Genomic DNA, 13393 nt, shown 5'->3' on the forward strand with positions numbered 1-13393 from the left:
AGGGTGGAGAGGGGGCAGAGTGAGGGTGGGGAGGGGGCAGAGTGAGTGTGGAGAGGGGGCAGAGTGAGGGTGGAGAGGGGGCAGAGTGAGGGTGGAGAGGGGGCAGAGTGAGGGTGGAGAGGGGGCAGAGTGAGGGTGGGGAGGGGGCAGAGTGAGGGTGGAGAGGGGGCAGAGTGAGGGTGGGGAGGGGGCAGAGTGAGGGTGGGGAGGGGGCAGAGTGAGGGTGGAGAGGGGGCAGAGTGAGGGTGGAGAGGGGGCAGAGTGAGTGTGGAGAGGGGGCAGAGTGAGGGTGGAGAGGGGGCAGAGTGAGGGTGGAGAGGGGGCAGAGTGAGGGTGGGGAGGGGGCAGAGTGAGCGTGGAGAGGGGGCAGAGTGAGCGTGGAGAGGGGGCAGAGTGAGCGTGGGGAGGGGGCAGAGTGAGGGTGGGGAGGGGGCAGAGTGAGCGTGGAGAGGGGGCAGAGTGAGCGTGGAGAGGGGGCAGAGTGAGCGTGGAGAGGGGGCAGAGTGAGGGTGGGGAGGGGGCAGAGTGAGGGTGGGGAGGGGGCAGAGTGAGGGTGGGGAGGGGGCAGAGTGAGCGTGGGGAGGGGGCAGAGTGAGGGTGGGGAGGGGGCAGAGTGAGCGTGGAGAGGGGGCAGAGTGAGCGTGGGGAGGGGGCAGAGTGAGCGTGGGGAGGGGGCAGAGTGAGCGTGGGGAGGGGGCAGAGTGAGCGTGGGGAGGGGGCAGAGTGAGGGTGGGGAGGGGGCAGAGTGAGGGTGGAGAGGGGGCAGAGTGAGCGTGGAGAGGGGGCAGAGTGAGCGTGGAGAGGGGGCAGAGTGAGGGTGGGGAGGGGGCAGAGTGAGGGTGGGGAGGGGGCAGAGTGAGCGTGGAGAGGGGGCAGAGTGAGGGTGGGGAGGGGGCAGAGTGAGCGTGGAGAGGGGGCAGAGTGAGCGTGGAGAGGGGGCAGAGTGAGCGTGGAGAGGGGGCAGAGTGAGCGTGGAGAGGGGGCAGAGTGAGCGTGGAGAGGGGGCAGAGTGAGCGTGGAGAGGGGGCAGAGTGAGCGTGGGGAGGGGGCAGAGTGAGGGTGGAGAGGGGGCAGAGTGAGGGTGGAGAGGGGGCAGAGTGAGGGTGGAGAGGGGGCAGAGTGAGGGTGGAGAGGGGGCAGAGTGAGGGTGGAGAGGGGGCAGAGTGAGGGTGGAGAGGGGGCAGAGTGAGGGTGGAGAGGGGGCAGAGTGAGCGTGGAGAGGGGGCAGAGTGAGCGTGGAGAGGGGGCAGAGTGAGCGTGGAGAGGGGGCAGAGTGAGCGTGGAGAGGGGGCAGAGTGAGGGTGGGGAGGGGGCAGAGTGAGCGTGGAGAGGGGGCAGAGTGAGCGTGGAGAGGGGGCAGAGTGAGCGTGGAGAGGGGGCAGAGTGAGCGTGGAGAGGGGGCAGAGTGAGCGTGGAGAGGGGGCAGAGTGAGCGTGGAGAGGGGGCAGAGTGAGCGTGGAGAGGGGGCAGAGTGAGCGTGGAGAGGGGGCAGAGTGAGCGTGGAGAGGGGGCAGAGTGAGCGTGGAGAGGGGCAGAGTGAGCGTGGAGAGGGGGCAGAGTGAGCGTGGAGAGGGGGCAGAGTGAGCGTGGAGAGGGGGCAGAGTGAGCGTGGAGATGGGGCAGAGTGAGCGTGGAGATGGGGCAGAGTGAGCGTGGAGATGGGGCAGAGTGAGCGTGGAGATGGGGCAGAGTGAGCGTGGGGAGGGGGCAGAGTGAGCGTGGGGAGGGGGCAGAGTGAGGGTGGGGAGGGGGCAGAGTGAGGGTGGAGAGGGGGCAGAGTGAGGGTGGAGAGGGGGCAGAGTGAGGGTGGAGAGGGGGCAGAGTGAGCGTGGAGAGGGGGCAGAGTGAGGGTGGAGAGGGGGCAGAGTGAGGGTGGAGAGGGGGCAGAGTGAGGGTGGAGAGGGGGCAGAGTGAGGGTGGAGAGGGGGCAGAGTGAGGGTGGAGAGGGGGCAGAGTGAGGGTGGAGAGGGGGCAGAGTGAGTGTGGAGAGGGGGCAGAGTGAGGGTGGGGAGGGGGCAGAGTGAGCGTGGAGAGGGGGCAGAGTGAGCGTGGAGAGGGGGCAGAGTGAGCGTGGAGAGGGGGCAGAGTGAGCGTGGAGAGGGGGCAGAGTGAGCGTGGAGAGGGGGCAGAGTGAGCGTGGAGAGGGGGCAGAGTGAGCGTGGAGAGGGGGCAGAGTGAGCGTGGAGAGGGGGCAGAGTGAGCGTGGAGAGGGGGCAGAGTGAGCGTGGAGAGGGGGCAGAGTGAGCGTGGAGAGGGGGCAGAGTGAGCGTGGAGAGGGGGCAGAGTGAGCGTGGAGAGAGGGCAGAGTGAGGGTGGGGAGGGGGCAGAGTGAGCGTGGGGAGGGGGCAGAGTGAGCGTGGAGAGAGGGCAGAGTGAGGGTGGGGAGGGGGCAGAGTGAGGGTGGAGAGGGGGCAGAGTGTGTGGAGAGGGGGCAGAGTTGAGTGTGGAGAGGGGGCAGAGTGAGGGTGGAGAGGGGGCAGAGTGAGGGTGGAGAGGGGGCAGAGTGAGGGTGGAGAGGGGGCAGAGTGAGGGTGGAGAGGGGGCAGAGTGAGGGTGGGGAGGGGGCAGAGTGAGGGTGGGGAGGGGGCAGAGTGAGCGTGGAGAGGGGGCAGAGTGAGCGTGGAGAGGGGGCAGAGTGAGCGTGGAGAGGGGGCAGAGTGAGCGTGGAGAGGGGGCAGAGTGAGGGTGGGGAGGGGGCAGAGTGAGGGTGGGGAGGGGGCAGAGTGAGGGTGGGGAGGGGGCAGAGTGAGCGTGGAGAGGGGGCAGAGTGAACGTGGAGAGGGGGCAGAGTGAGCGTGGAGAGGGGGCAGAGTGAGCGTGGAGAGGGGGCAGAGTGAGCGTGGAGAGGGGGCAGAGTGAGCGTGGAGAGGGGGCAGAGTGAGCGTGGAGAGGGGGGCAGAGTGAGCGTGGAGAGGGGGCAGAGTGAGCGTGGAGAGGGGGCAGAGTGAGGGTGGAGAGGGGGCAGAGTGAGGGTGGAGAGGGGGCAGAGTGAGGGTGGAGAGGGGGCAGAGTGAGCGTGGAGAGGGGGCAGAGTGAACGTGGAGAGGGGGCAGAGTGAGCGTGGAGAGGGGGCAGAGTGAGCGTGGAGAGGGGGCAGAGTGAGCGTAAGAAGGGGGCAGAGTGAGCGTAAGAAGGGGGCAGAGTGAGCGTGGGGAGGGGGCAGAGTGAACGTGGAGAGGGGGCAGAGTGAACGTGGAGAGGGGGCAGAGTGAGCGTGGAGAGGGGGCAGAGTGAGCGTGGAGAGGGGGCAGAGTGAGCGTGGAGAGGGGGCAGAGTGAGCGTGGAGAGGGGCAGAGTGAGCGTGGAGAGGGGGCAGAGTGAGCGTGGAGAGGGGGCAGAGTGAGTGTGGAGAGGGGGCAGAGTGAGTGTGGAGATGGGGCAGAGTGAGCGTGGAGATGGGGCAGAGTGAGCGTGGAGATGGGGCAGAGTGAGCGTGGGGAGGGGGCAGAGTGAGCGTAAGAAGGGGGCAGAGTGAGCGTAAGAAGGGGGCAGAGTGAGCGTAAGAAGGGGGCAGAGTGAGCGTGGGGAGGGGGCAGAGTGAGCGTGGGGAGGGGGCAGAGTGAGCGTGGGGAGGGGGCAGAGTGAGCGTGGGGAGGGGGCAGAGTGAGCGTGTGGGGGGCAGAGTGAGCGTTGGAGGGGGCAGAGTGAGTGTGGAGAGGGGGCAGAGTGAGCGTGGGGAGGGGGCAGAGTGAGCGTGGGGAGGGGGCAGAGTGAGCGTGGGAAGGGGGCAGAGTGAGCGTGGGGAGGGGGCAGAGTGAGCGTGGGAGGGGGAAGAGTGAGCGTGGGATGGGGCAGAGTGAGCGTGGGAGGGGGAAGAGTGAGCGCGGGGAGGGGGCAGAGTGAGCGTGGAGAGGGGGCAGAGTGAGCGTGGGAGGGGGCAGAGTGAGCGCGGGAGGGGGCAGAGAGAGCGTGGAGAGGGGGCAGAGTGAGCGTGGAGAGGGGGCAGAGTGAGCGTGGAGAGGGGGCAGAGTGAGCGTGGAGAGGGGGCAGAGTGAACGTGGGGAGGGGGCAGAGTGAGCGTGGAGAGGGGGCAGAGTGAACGTGGAGAGGGGGCAGAGTGAGCGTGGAGAGGGGGCAGAGTGAGCGCGGGAGGGGGCAGAGAGAGCGTGGCTAGGGCAGAGTGAGCGTGGAGAGGGGGCAGAGTGAGCGTGGAGAGGGGGCAGAGTGAGCGTGGAGAGGGGGCAGAGTGAGCGTGGAGAGGGGGCAGAGTGAGCGTGGAGAGGGGGCAGAGTGAGCGTGGAGAGGGGGCAGAGTGAACGTGGGGAGGGGGCAGAGTGAGCGTGGAGAGGGGGCAGAGTGAGCGTGGAGAGGGGGCAGAGTGAGCGCGGGAGGGGGCAGAGTGAGCGCGGGAGGGGGCAGAGTGAGCGCGGGAGGGGGCAGAGTGAGCGCGGGAGGGGGCAGAGAGAGCGTGGAGAGGGGGCAGAGTGAGCGTGGAGAGGGGGCAGAGTGAGCGTGGAGAGGGGGCAGAGTGAGCGTGGAGAGGGGGCAGAGTGAACGTGGAGAGGGGGCAGAGTGAGTGTGGAGAGGGGGCAGAGTGAGCGTGGAGAGGGGGCAGAGTGAACGTGGAGAGGGGGCAGAGTGAGCGCGGGAGGGGGCAGAGTGAGCGCGGGAGGGGGCAGAGTGAGCGCGGGAGGGGGCAGAGAGAGCGTGGAGAGGGGGCAGAGTGAGCGTGGAGAGGGGGCAGAGTGAGTGTGGAGAGGGGGCAGAGTGAGCGTGGAGAGGGGGCAGAGTGAGTGTGGAGAGGGGGCAGAGTGAGCGTGGAGAGGGGGCAGAGTGAACGTGGGGAGGGGGCAGAGTGAGCGTGTGGGGGGCAGAGTGAGCGTTGGAGGGGGCAGAGTGAGTGACGTGACACACTGCACCTCATCTGCCCCTCGCCCACCTGGGCCGTGGTGCTGGCAGACTCATCCTCCTCCTCCAGATCATCCATAGTGACGGCCTGCAGCTCCGACGGGTCGATGACGATATTGGCCTTAGACGCCAGATCATCTGAGATGGAAACATAAGCGGTCAGAACCGCGCTGCTCACAACCTGCCCCGACCCCCTGCTCTGCCTCCGACCGGACCCGACCCCCCGCACAGACCCCGACCCCCGCTCTGCCCCGTCTAGAAGAGATCCCACCTTTCAGCATCTTCCGTAGATGAGAGAGAAGCCCCCCAAGCCGCTGCAGATCGAAGTAATCCACCTTCCCGTTGTAGAAGAGCTGGGGCGGCACGTAGGCATCTGGGGGCGCAGAACGGATCAGGACACCAGGAAAGAAGCCACCTCCCCCAAGACCCCCGGACCTCTGAGTCTCACCGCACCCTCACTGCAGAGTGCCGACGCTCTCCGGGCCTGGACCTCGTCCCAGCAGCAGCGCAGCGCCGTCACAAGGCGGTGCAGGAAACACACCATGTACTCCGGGGGGCACAGCACCGTCGGGTTCTGGGGGGAGACAGACGTGAGAGAAGGACAGCGCCCCCTGAAGGCGGACAGAAGAGACTGCTACCACCAGAGAAAGAGACCGCAGACTCCATCCCCTGACAACAGAAGAGACCGACACCACCAGGGGAAGAGACTACAGACTCCACCTGATGGCAGAAGAGACTGCCACCACCAGGGGAAGAGACCACAGACTCTACCCCCTGACAACAGAAGAGACTGCCACCACCAGGGGAAGAGACCACAGACTCCACCTGATGGCAGAAGAGACCGCCACCACCAGGGGAAGAGACCACAGACTCCACCTGATGGCAGAAGAGACCGCCACCACCAGGGGAAGAGACAGTAGACTCCACCCCCTGACGACAGAAGAGACATCTCACCCCACGGTTACTCGCGTTCTCCTGGAGAAACTTCCTGAACTTGTTGAGGAAAATATAACGAGACGCTTCACCCTGCAGAGAGAGAGACCCCAGTGTGAGAGGTACAGAGAGGGGTCTCAGATAGGTGAGGGATGAGGGGGGCACAGATGTCACGCTAGGTGTGGGACTTAGTGAAGCACAAAGGGAAGATGGAAAGGGAGCCCAGACACTAGGGAAAGGGGGGAGTGGAGACCTCCTAGTCTGGTCTAGTGTCACCCTGTCTCAAATACCGTCCCTCTATTGCCTCCTCAGCAATCGCCGCAAGCGTGCCTTGCCCTACTCTCCCTGGCATAAGGCTAGGGAAGGGAGGAGATGAGCACTAGTCAATCTCCACTAAACACTATAGACAACAGGGGTAGACAAACAAGCGGGGATAGCTTAGCTTTAGACAAACTCCGGACAAATGCGCACACGGTCTCAAGCTCCAGAGAGGACGAAGTACTGCTCCTGCTAAAGCCCCACAAGTAGTAATGAATATCGCTGGGACCTCCCTCTGAAACACAGCAGGTATTTATACACCCAGGCAGGATGTTAATTAGCCAGAAGAAGGTAGCTGCCAGGTCCTAGAGACAGCCTCTCATCTAAAAAGATGTCTGTAATGCCAAACGTAGAGATCTCCTGCAACCCACTGCAGGGCGACTGTCTGTCACTTCTGACACACCCGTGACAGCACCCCCCCCCCTCCGGACACTCAGGACCAGGTTTCTCAGGAAAAGAGGTGTGGAATGAGTGAACCAACCTGGGAGCGTTCACCTCTGATGCTGAAACGCACATCCTCTCCTCAGGCCCATAACCCTTCCAGTGCACCAAGTATTGTAGAGAACGATGCTGGAGACGAGAATCTACAATCCTCGAAATCTGGAGCTCCGGATTACCATCACCCATTACTGGGGGCGGTGGTAGAGGTGAGGACTCAAGATGACGGTGGTAATTTTGTAGGGACCAATAAACCTACAGTACAGACCAAAAGTTTGGACACACCTTCTCATTTAAAGATTTTTCTGTATTTTCTTGACTATGAAAATTGTACATTCACACTGAAGGCATCAAAACTATGAATTACCACATGTGGAATTATATACTTACCAAAAAAGTGTGAAACAACTGAAAATATGTCTTATATTCTAGGGTCTTCACAGTAGCCACCTTTTGCTTTGATGACTGCTTTGCACACTCTTGGCATTCTCTTGATGAGCTTCAAGAGGTAGTCACCGGAAATGGTCTTCACTTCACAGGTGTGCCCTGTCAGGTTTAATAAGTGGGATTTCTTGCCTTATAAATGGGGTTGGGACCATCAGTTGTGTTATGTAGAAGTCAGGTGGATACACAGCTGATAGTCCTACTGAATAGACTGTTAGAATTTGTATTATGGCAAGAAAAAAGCAGCTAAGTAAAGAAAAACGAGTGGTCATCATTACTTTAAGAAATGAAGGTCAGTCAGTCCGAAAAATTGGGCAAACTTTGAAAGTGTCCCCAAGTGCAGTTGCAAAAACCATCAAGCGCTACAAAGAAACTGGCTCACATGAGGACCGCCCCAGGAAAGGAAGACCAAGAGTCACCTCTGCTTCTGAGGATAAGTTTATCCGAGTCACCAGCCTCAGAAATCGCAGGTTAACAGCAGCTCAGATTAGAGACCAGGTCAATGCCACACAGAGTTCTAGCAGCAGCCACATCTCTACAACAACTCTTAAGAGGAGACTTTGTGCAGCAGGCCTTCATGGTAAAATAGCTGCTAGGAAACCACTGCTAAGGACAGGCAACAAGCAGAAGAGACTTGTTTGGGCTAAAGAACACAAGGAATGGACATTAGACCAGTGGAAATCTGTGCTTTGGTCTGATGAGTCCAAATTTGAGATCTTTGGTTCCAACCACCGTGTCTTTGTGCGACGCAGAAAAGGTGAACGGATGGACTCTACATGCCTGGTTCCCACCGTGAAGCATGGAGGAGGAGGTGTGATGGTGTGGGGGGGCTTTGCTGGTGACACTGTTGGGGATTTATTCAAAATTGAAGGCATACTGAACCAGCATGGCTACCACAGCATCTTGCAGCGGCATGCTATTCCATCCGGTTTGCGTTTAGTTGGACCATCATTTATTTTTCAACAGGACAATGACCCCAAACACCTCCAGGCTGTGTAAGGGCTATTTGACCAAGAAGGAGAGTGATGGGGTGCTACGCCAGATGACCTGGCCTCCACAGTCACCAGACCTGAACCCAATCCAGATGGTTTGGGGTGAGCTGGACCGCAGAGTGAAGGCAAAAGGGCCAACAAGTGCTCAGCATCTCTGGGAACTCCTTCAAGATTGTTGGAAGACCATTTCCAGTGACTACCTCTTGAAGCTCATGAAGAGAATGCCAAGAGTGTGCAAAGCCGTCATCAAAGCAAAAGGTGGCTACTGTGAAGACCCTAGAATATAAGACATATTTTCAGTTGTTTCACACTTTTTTGTTAAGTATATAATTCCACATGTGGTAATTCATAGTTTTGATGCCTTCAGTGTGAATGTACAATTATCATAGTTATGAAAATACAGAAAAATCTTTAAATGAGGTGTGTCCAAACTTTTGGTCTGTACTGTAGGTCCCAGCTTCCAAGAAGGAACTTTCAATCTTATATTCCTGGTAGACAACCACACAAAGTCATTCACATTCAGGTCCGGACCTGGCAGGCGTTTTCTGTCAGCCATACGTCTATAATTGTCTCCCATGATCCTTAAATTACTCAGAACCCCCCGCCACACCGAGGAGAGCGACGAAATAAACCGTTCCTCCTCAGGAACTCGTGAAGCTTCTCCCCCACTGAAGGCACCAAACTGGGGGCGATAACCGTATGCACCGAAGAACGGTGACCTGCCGGTGGATCCTTGACGATGATTATTGATGGCAAATTCTGCCAGCGGTAAGTAGGATGCCCAGTCCTCCTGATTTTCGGAGACGAAACACCTGAGGTAGGTCCCCAAGTTCTGATTGACCCGCTCGGTCTGTCCATTCGACTGAGGGTGGGAGGCAGAGGAAAAGGACAGCTGCACCCCCAGTAGAGAACAGAATGCTTTCCAGAACTTGGAAACAAACTGGGTCTCCCGATCTCACACCACATCGGAGGGAACCCCATGAAGCTTCATGATCTCACTTATGAACACCTGAGCAAGTGTCTTAGCATTGGGAAGTGCAGGTGTCGGGGTAAAAAAGAATATATATATTTGTAACTTTTATATTTTTGTAACTTTTATACGCTTTTTTGCTAATGTACTAACCACCATTTTGTGTCTTATAACAATAAGCTTTCCTTGCTACGTATTACTCAAATCGAAACTTAAGCTAAGACAGTTCCAGTGTTGCCAAGATTTATTTCAGAGAAACGAAACAAGATTATAAGCTGACGGCTGCAATATCTGCCCAGAGACTGAGATAAGGAGATGTGGACCAATCAGGAGTGGCCAGACACTGGACTTTCATGGCTTACGCCGCCCCGGACAACCCCTTTCCCCTCCCCATTATGTAGTGTATTTAGGTTTGTGCATGCGGAAATAAAGACAGAACATTGCTGAGATCGTGGCTTGCCAGTAGCTTCTGAGCATGCTCTGAGTTTGAACCAGCTTGTTGTCTGACTCATTCTTTGAATGGTTGACCCATGCTCATAGTTTGAATTTGGAGTGACTGGAGGACGAGTGGAATGTCATCACGACCCCCACAAATGGCGCTCAACGTGCGGCGTGGTTAGCGGTACGCCGCCCTCCCGGACCCATATTGCTGACTTCTCTGGTGGTGACCGCGGTGGCTGAATTTGAGGCCTGATCAACCTCCATCGAACACGGTAAGTTGAGATGTATTTTATATGTCTCACTTGCCTGTGTGTCAGCCGCAGCGGTTCCTGTTGGGTTGTCAGATTGGATCTGGGTGGGTGACCGGTCGAGTGGTGAGACCTCAGGCGTCCCGCACCACGTCCTGAACCAGCAAGTGTTAAAACGAGTGACGTCGCATGCCTGCGCGTGCTCGTGTGCACACCACCTCCTCCTCCCCCGGTCACTGAACTTTTCTTAGATAGCTGCCTCCCGTAACTGATAGTCGAAGTTTCAAAGCATTCCTAAATTGTAGTATAAAGAAGAAAAAATCTGTGACAAATTGAGGAGTGCTCTTCGTCTAACACAGAGACTGCTGTAAAGTCAAGGTTAGGAAAGGAGATAGATTGAGAGGTGTACTCTCTATCTCATCAGTGTATTGAGAGGTACTCTACACTGACGGGTGGTGCCGTGGTAGGAAAGAAGACGGATTGAGAGGTGCTCTTCGTCTTATACAGAGAAACCTCATAAGGAGGGGTTCTGCTGTCAGTCAGGGTGCCGTGGTGAGTCGTACTGTAAAGTCGCCATTCAAGGTTAGGGAAGGGATAGATTGAGAGGTACTCTCTATCTTATCAGTGTATTGAGAGGTACTCTACACTGACGAGTGGCGACCTGTCGGCTGCACCAGTGATCTGAATCGCGACAGATCATTGCATTCTATAAGAAAATGTTGTGTATATTCAAATTTGAAAGATCTCGTAAGTTGTGGAATGCTGCTGTGGGAGTTAAGCCAATTAGTGGAGTTACGGGAAGGCAAGAAGAATGTTAGGAATTTGTATAACATGATAAGCTTATCCAGTACAGGCAGGCTTTAGTTTTCAGTGTAGAATGAATGTGTTACACAGAAGTTGGGAAAGTTGGGTGAGGACTTCTGCACCAGGCTCAAGCACATCTTAGAGTAGCGAGTGATTTGAAGTCTGAAGGCTGGAAATAAGTAGATGGTGCAGGGGGAAACAGAGAATGCCGAGCCTTTGTTCGGATACATGAAAGCTGCAGACTGTGATTTGTTATGTGCCCCCAAAATGGTTGTTGCACCTTTGATGCCTGTCACTACACCAAGCCCTCAGCCACCGCTCTATAATGGTGCCAACAACAAATCACCGGAAGGGTGGACGTGTCGGGTGTGTGGAGAGCAAAACCCACTCTGGGAGGGCCGCCCATGGCACGATGCCCAGCCTGCCCCCAAGAATAATCCCACTTCCACTCTAACTCCTCCCTCCAACGGCCATTTTGCTACACCTCTTACTTGTTGTGGGAGGCCCGGAAAGCCCCAATCCGGCCTATATCCACTACTAGATCCGTCCGGTGCATATTACCAGCCACCAGCACAGGTGGAAAAGCACGCAGGCCCAGAGCACCCATCTGAAGTTAATGTGACACCCTCTGCTCCAGTCCACGATGCTGAGACGCTTCCCCTGTTTCCTATGGGAGTCACCCACAACCCTGGGGATATCCTCCTCAACTCCCCAGAATTTCAGGCCAGACTGCTCTCCCTCCGCCAACATACTGTTACTCAAGACGATACGGAGCCAGATGAGGGATGGACTCAAGATACTCCAACCCCCCCCCCCCTTTACCCCATACGTCTCCTATGGCATCCTCCACCCCACATTCATTACCCATATTCCGGCCCTTGCTCCAAGCAACTGCTGACAGAACACCACCCCCCAACCTCTCAGAAGTTTGGGACCCCTGCCGCTCCCGTAATCTAGTAGACCCATCAGGACGCCCCGTCATTCTGTCAATAGGCTATGGTGACATCCTTACACATTGGGTGGGGGCCATAGTCAACCCTGCAAACACCTGTATGAGCCATGCTGGAGGATTGGCTCGCAAAATTTCCCTTGCTGCTGGTTCTACTCTGGCTGCAGAATGCCAGGCTCACTTAGCCGAAAACGGAGAGCTTTCAAAAGGCCATGGATTCCACAAAAGCAGGACCCCTTAGTACGTATGAATCCGGCCTAGAATACATGAAACAGTTAAAGGCCTGGGCTCAGAATCGCTTGTCAGATCAAGCTGGGTCTGTACAAGATGTTCAACAAGACCCTGTTGAATCTGTGGAAAGATATGCTGCAAGACTCAGCATGCATTTTGAGGATCTCGGATACAGTCCTCACGTCAAGACGCAGGCCGCCCTGTTGGTTCAGGCCCTAGTAGATGGCCTACAAGACGCTCTCAGAGATGAAGTCCTGAGAGTACGGCCCGAGATTCGTTCTTCTTCTTTCAACGACGCGGTGGACATCGTTAAAGCTTTCCAAAAATCAATGCTAAAAATGGAAAAGGATACTAAGCCAAAGAAGAAAGCCGCACCTGCCATGGTATATCAAGCTCAAGAAAGCTACCCACCCCCTGGCAACCAACATGGAATCAAGTGGGTAATGGTTAAAGGCACAGGTGATGATACTCCTCCCACATATAGAAAACAAGACAGAAGAGATGACAGGGGATCATCTAGAAACAGAAGACAATCTCGTGATTCTGAAGGACGAATGTTGTGTTGGGAGTGTGGTAGCCTTGACCACATCCTCAGAGACTGTCCAACCCGCAGACAGTACCATGACCGGTCGTTCCGTGACGGTCCACACAACCATGGACCTTCCCGTGAACCATCTCATCCACGCCAATGACGGCTCGGTCAACCAGTGTCCACTTTCCCGGCTACGCATCTCACGGCCGCCTGTGGGACTGTCACTTTACAGGTGGACCATCAACCACTGGAGTTCCTGGTGGACACTGGGGCGGCCACATCTGTCATTTCCTCTGCACAGCTCCCTCCTTCTGTATCCCTATCACCGGATACCCTCACCTGTGTTGGGGTGGAAGGCCAACATATTTCCTCTCCACTCACAGTCCCTGTGTCTGCAGGACCGTTCACCGGAGTACTCACAAGATTCTTGGTCTCTGAAACTTGCCCTGTCAATCTGTTGAGAGCCGATCTCTTAGAGCGGATGAAGGCAACAATTACCTTCGGAAACCATGGTATGGAGCTTCTTTTGCGGGACCCTCATTCAGAACAAGGGACTGAAGACCGCTGTGTTCTTAAAGCCTTCCCTCTCATGATGATGACCATACAACCTCACAGTTCCCTCACTCTCTGTGGTCCAGTGGGCCAGAGGACGTCGGCCTCCTGCAGGTTCCCCCGGTCCGAGTACACCTCAAGCCTGGACACAGGTACCCACGGTTGCCACAATACCCCCTCAAGGCTGCACAAGAATAAAGCTTGGGTACCCAAATCGCTTCCCTCCTGGAATCAGGAGTCCTTGTCAGATGTGTATCTCCATGCAATACACCCCTCTTTTCTGTAAAAAAGAAAACCGCTCCGGGAGAGCCTCCAAGATACCGGTTGGTTCAGGATCTCAGAGCCGTCAATGCAGCTACCATTTTAGAAACTCCAGTGGTACCCAACCCAAACACCCTTTTGTCTCAGGTGCCTCCAACGGCCACCTTGTTTACGGTGTTAGATCTGGCCAACGCCTTCTTCAGTATACCCTTACATGAAGATTCGTGGTTTCTTTCTGCCTTCACCTTTCAAGGAGTACAGCTTACATGGACCAGGACTCCGCAGAGCCCAGAACTCTCCTAACCAATTCACTCATTCTATGAAGTCTATTCTGGAGCCATGGGTTCAAGAGAACCCTCAGGTCACCCTTCTACAGTATGTGGATGATCCTTTACTCTGTGGCACTGAAGAAAATTTGCCAGAGATGTCAGC

At 56.9% G+C, this 13393-nt stretch overlaps 1 protein-coding gene across 1 annotated transcript in view; it reads right to left on the reverse strand.

Annotated features, from left to right (window-relative positions):
• The window catches only part of RNF123 (ring finger protein 123), a gene marked incomplete at both ends in the record, with an annotated part of 96460 nt that overhangs the window by 58120 nt on the left and 24947 nt on the right, over nt 1-13393 (reverse strand). Inside the window, 4 exons of the mRNA XM_073645310.1 lie at nt 4880-4986; nt 5120-5221; nt 5302-5422; nt 5803-5874. Of these exons, the coding sequence (XP_073501411.1) occupies nt 4880-4986; nt 5120-5221; nt 5302-5422; nt 5803-5874 (402 nt within the window). The remainder of the gene's footprint in view (nt 1-4879; nt 4987-5119; nt 5222-5301; nt 5423-5802; nt 5875-13393) is intronic.

This window comes from Phyllobates terribilis, unplaced genomic scaffold, assembly GCF_046119375.1.
Source record: "Phyllobates terribilis strain yellow unplaced genomic scaffold, ASM4611937v1 Scaffold_8__6_contigs__length_399053987, whole genome shotgun sequence".
NCBI lineage: Eukaryota > Metazoa > Chordata > Amphibia > Anura > Dendrobatidae > Phyllobates > Phyllobates terribilis.